Source organism: Onychomys torridus, unplaced genomic scaffold (assembly GCF_903995425.1).
Source record: "Onychomys torridus unplaced genomic scaffold, mOncTor1.1, whole genome shotgun sequence".
NCBI classification, from domain to species: Eukaryota; Metazoa; Chordata; class Mammalia; order Rodentia; family Cricetidae; genus Onychomys; species Onychomys torridus.
In genome coordinates, this window is record NW_023411978.1 from 341,350 (window position 1) to 346,644 (window position 5,295).

The following is a 5,295-nucleotide window of genomic DNA, read 5'->3' on the forward strand; positions in this document are numbered from 1 at the left end:
ATTTCTAGCTGTACTCTGAACATAGGCAACTTGGATATTCTATATTACTGTGTTCTAATGATTATGTAATATTTGAGGTTTTTGTGAAATACTGTAATATTCATAATCCTTATGTACTTTTTAAAATTTCTCCTTTGTATGTGTATTTATGTGTGGTTTCACTTATGCGGGCATGCATGTAGCATTCATTTTGGATTAAAAGTTCCATAAATACTCACAAAATACTTTGCTCATTATTCATAGAAAAAATATAAATATCTTGAAAATATTCAAAATCCTTTGCATTTCCCCTAGGAGAATTCTGCTTTAAACATCATCATCAGTATTCTTTCCTTAGATCATATAGTTACTATCTTTTGTGTGACATCTGAGATCCAGGAAAGCCCCGTGTTTTCTTTTCTGTGAAGTTATCAACAGAACAGGGACAGATCCTCAAATCTAGCATACATGCTAAATTTTGCTTTTTCCCTCTTCATCAGCACATTAAACAGAATAGGCCAATCTTACAATATTTGTTTAATGATCTTTCTTCAGCATGTGGTAGAACATTGGTTTGATTCATAAGGAAACAATTTTGTAAGCACATTCAGCTGATACAAGGGTGCTAAAATTCCATCAAATATCAGTTTCATGCTCAGGAGTTTTAGCAATGTTAGATTGTTATTGTGTTTCACACAAGGGAAGAATTTGCCAAACATGTTAAACAAGCTGGCCAGTAAAATTCCATGATACTACTCACATGACATATGCCTCATATCCTTTGATTGGATGGTGATGCCTGTATGTCTGACTTTTCTGGCATATATATACGTACACACACACACACACACACACACACACAAACACACACACACACACATATATATGTATATATATATGTATATATACTGGAATTAGAACCTAGGAAATCATCTTTCCTAGCAACCAGATAGCTGATGGACTCTTCTACTAGGCATTGTTTATTAGAAGCAAATAAGCAAATAAAACAAAATGTATTTTTGTTCAAAAAAACACACAGATGATCCCTAATGGAAGCACCTACTGGACATCTTTCCATACCTATGAATCTGTGCTTGTACTTGCTCAGTTTCAAAATTTAATTTCAGAATGCTTAAATAAAACCTAAGCATAAATCAAGTGTTTCTGTTGTTGTTGTTTTTAATCACAACGCATGCTAAAATTGATCAATGCTGGGGAGTCTCTTATAAATAAAACTTGCAAATTCCATTAAATTACATGTATCATCTTTCTTGAAAATCTGTTTTTTAAACTATTTTGATATTGTTTTGTTCTTAGATTCAGTCAACTGAACCATTAAAATAGTTATTATTTTACTCATTGTCATCATGTACTGTTCATTGCAAAATCACACCTAACACAAGGAAATATGTCATGGAAGACTTGATGATTATACTAACAACTTCAAATGAAAAAACTTGTCAGGAGTAGCATATCCTAGGGTATTATATCCTTGCTTCCCAAGGACATTACTGAATAGATCCTTTTTTTGAATAAAGAAACATCTATCATTTAAAGGAGGAAAAATAATTTCCAATGTATCAACATAGCCTGATACATTAGGCTCAGAAATAGTGAACCAAGAGGCAGTCCTTCTTTGACAACATCTCTGAAGGCATGGCATCCCAAATCTTTTTTCTCTATATTTATAATATACCAACAGGAAACTTTAGTTGTATCTCTCCAAAAATGACAACATTTTATAGCACTTTTATGAAATTCCACACCTGCAGAAACTGCTATGTTTTTAAAATATCATGTCTGTGGCCACCTGATAAATCCACACAACTCAACATTTTCATGGGCAAGAAAGATAAATATTTATTGAGAACATATCTGAACAACTGGTTTTACATTTTTTGCCACAAGAAAATAGCAAAACTGCAAAGAGAAGACAAAAACTGAAAACAGCAGCTTACTGTCTTTCACTTTAACTTGATAACACTTAGATGACCCAGGCCCTCTCTCTTGGCCTGCTTCCCCAAGAACATTTTCCAGTTTACAGCTCACTAATGATTCTGGATTAAAATCACCTTTCTCCTGAGCAGCAAAAGTCGAGGGTTTCAGATGAGCTCTCTAACTTCCCTGGGGTTCCTAGTAGATGAGGCAGAGGAGCAAATGTAAAAATCTGGCAAGTTTCTTTCCTGAAGCAACCATTTGTCACTGCTGACAGTGACAATGGTACATTTAAGATGTGGTACTGACTGCAAGGACTGATGAATGTGTGCAGCCTGGAGTGTGATCACTGGTCCTTTCCCTAGGTCCTTTACTATGAAGTGGCAAGACAAGCTTCTCTTTTTGCTCTTTCAGGGGACTGTGTCTCAGCTTCATGCTTGAAGCATCAGCCTGAAGAGAAAATACCACATCCCAGAACTGTCAAGGAGACTATTGTGAAGAGTGAGAGGTAGTGGGATGAGCATCAGGCATGGGGGCAGTGGATTCTACTGTGGACTGGCTGAGGCACCACACTTCTGTGTACTTTGACCCAGACATTTACCTTCGGATTCATTTCATCTACTGGAAAAATAAGAGGTTAATTTAAAACCTCCTTCAGGGAGGCTGAGGTGAGAGGATCACTGGAAGTTTGAAGGCAGCCTGGTCCAGGAATGCAGCCAGTTCCAAACCAGTCAGGGCTACATAGTGAGACCCAGTCTCAAAACAATGCACACAATAAAGCAAGCTCCCTCAAAGAAAAACCAACAACAACCCCATCTTGGGTCTTTCCCAGCAGAACTTCCTAGGATCCACACTCCTGCAGAAATACAGTTTCTGAGCAACAAGGAGCAATCACCAAGTAGATAGGTTTTTATGCTTTGAGGGGCCCTTGCCTACCTTTCAGAGCTTATTCACATTAAACACTTCCAGCAACACTGTTTTCACAAATTTTCATATCCCATAAAAGCAGCAAATGAAAAGAGCCCAGCAGAGAACTGCACAAGGTAGGCACTATAGACAGAGCTAGTCAACGACATTTTCATTTCAATAAACACTGGGCTGAAAAACTAACCTGCATTGCTCCCTGTACCCAGGGCTGAGGCATGGAAAAGAGCAAGGCAGCCCAAGGGGCAAAAATCTAAGGAGACATGGATGAGGAGGGAAGCAGGAAAGAGTACAGAAGGGAACAGGGTGTTGACCAAAATACCAAAACTAATGCAAATGGGAGAAAAAATGGGGGGTGGGGTGGGTGAACAGGCAATATATCTACACACTACAGTTCTGGATAGTCATTATTAAATGAGATGACAAGGAGCACATGTGGTTTTAAAAAGGCATAGAGAATGTTTCTGTTAAGTTTTGGAAATATCTCCTTCCTAAAAGAGAAAAATGCTCTAAAAAAAAAAATACATTTTGACACTTAGGAAGGATAAGCTGGCTGTGTGTTCACCCTGGCAGGCAGAAGCGCATGGAATTGTGAGCTGCTTTGGGACACTGGGCAAACATGTGTCCTCCCTTGCCACAGAGGTTGCACAGGATGATCTTCCTGCAGTAAGGACTCTTGTGCCCCTCTTCCCCACACCTGTAACACCTGTCCTGCGTGCAGGTGCCGCTCATGTGGGTCCGGGAACCACATTTAAAGCACGTCTTGGGCTGCCCCTTGTACCAACTGTAGCCCCTCTCTGTTCCCAAGAAGAAGGAGCCAGGCAGGTGCCTCACTCCTCCCTCCCCCTGGCGCAGCTCAATCTCACACTTGTACTCCCCAGTCCAGATCCCAAACCTGTCAGTCACTTTCATTGGCAAGGCCAGCACATCACAGTGGCGCTTGAGCCAGGTCACGATATCCTCCACATCCACGGTCTCATTCCGGAAGAGGATGAAGAGGGTCTTCAAGCTGGACCTGCTCTGTCCCAACACCACAAAGTTCTCCCAGCAGTCGTCCTTCTCCCGCTTTTCCTCATAGACGCGGAGAAACAGGGCTTGCTTGTCTGCAGATCTGAAGCTCACATCGAACTGGCGGCTGCCAGGGATCTGGATGACAGCACAGATGTCCCCAGGGTCCATGCCAAGGGAGCGCAGGATGAGCGCGCCCACCACGAAATCGCGGGTCGGACAGGCACTTTCTTCTCCCTGGAAACCTATGCGCACAAGGAAGCGGCCCTTACCCGGCCTGGAGGCTGGAGGCTCATCCTGGAGTGGTCGCTTTGTAATTGCATCTTTGATTGCAACAGGCCTGGGAGGGGACGCCATGGCCGCTGCCGCTGCCACCTCGGCCATCTTCCTTTGACTGGCATCTCTGGCTCCGGCTCCCTCCATCCTGCAAGCATCTGCTGCATAGCCACCAGGGTCTCTGCTGAAGACCCTTGGGTCCCCGCGGCCGGCAGGCGGGAAGTGACCGCGGCCAGGTGGGAGTTGACCATGGCCGGCAGCTGGGAAGTGTCCACGGCCGGCAGGTGGGAGGTGACCGCGGCCTGCAGGTGGGAAGACGCCGCGGTTCGGTGTGGCCAGGCCTGCCGGGCTGCCCAGCCTGCCACCGGCACCTCTTCCCCTTTCTTCTCCGCGCCACTGCTCACGGAAGTCGTGCTTCTTCTCAGCCAGGTTCTTCACCACCTGTGCCCAGCCCATCTTCTCGCCTGCACCCTGGGCTTCCTTAGCCTGGTCCATAGGCTGCGGGGGAAGCAGGAGCTGCAGCTGTCCCCGCTGTACATCCTCCTCTGCGCTGCCACCTGTCGCCATGTTGCCTCTTTCCCAGATGAAAATCTGTTTTTTTTTAAACTAATTTTTACATAGTAATGTTTTTAGAAATAGTCCCCTGAACCATTAATATAGTTATTATTTTACTCATCTTCATGATGTGCACTTCAAATCAAAATCACATCTAACACAACAGAAAACATCAAGTCAGACTTGATGAATGTACCACCGCATTCAAATATAAAGCATATTAGGACTTAGAATATTTCAGGGTATTAAATCCTTATTTCCTATAGACATGACTGAGTAATTCATTTTTTAAATACACTAAACATATCATTTAAATGAGGAAAAATAATCCCCAGTGTATTAAGCTGGCATAATACATAAGGCTAAGAATTAGAGAATCCACAAGCAATTTTCTTTGGCAACATTTCTGAAGGCATGCCATTTTGAACATTTTTATACATAGACTTATACCCACAGGCAACTTTAGTTGTAACTCTCCAATATGATATTGTATCTCAGCACTATTGCAATATTCCATACCTGCACAAACTGTTATGTACTTACAATGTCATATGTACAGCCACCTGATAAAGCCACACAACTCAACCTTTTTCCTGGGCAAAGAAAGTATGGTAATCA

The 5,295-nt window shown here is 42.6% G+C and overlaps 1 protein-coding gene across 1 annotated transcript; it reads right to left on the minus strand.

Moving 5' to 3' along the window:
• Positions 1-1,021: 1,021 nt before the first annotated feature.
• LOC118575435 (zinc finger CCHC domain-containing protein 3-like) lies at positions 1,022-4,830 on the minus strand. Its single transcript, XM_036175996.1, has one exon. The coding sequence runs from the start codon at positions 4,687-4,689 to the stop codon at positions 3,400-3,402; it is 1,290 nt and encodes a 429-aa protein (XP_036031889.1). The 5' UTR covers positions 4,690-4,830; the 3' UTR covers positions 1,022-3,399.
• Between the last annotated feature and the right edge of the window lie 465 nt (positions 4,831-5,295).

Excerpts from the sequence above, each read along its gene's own strand:
- LOC118575435 (XM_036175996.1), bottom strand. The coding sequence starts at position 4,689 with ATGGCGACAGGTGGCAGCGCAGAGGAGGATGTACAGCGGGGACAGCTG.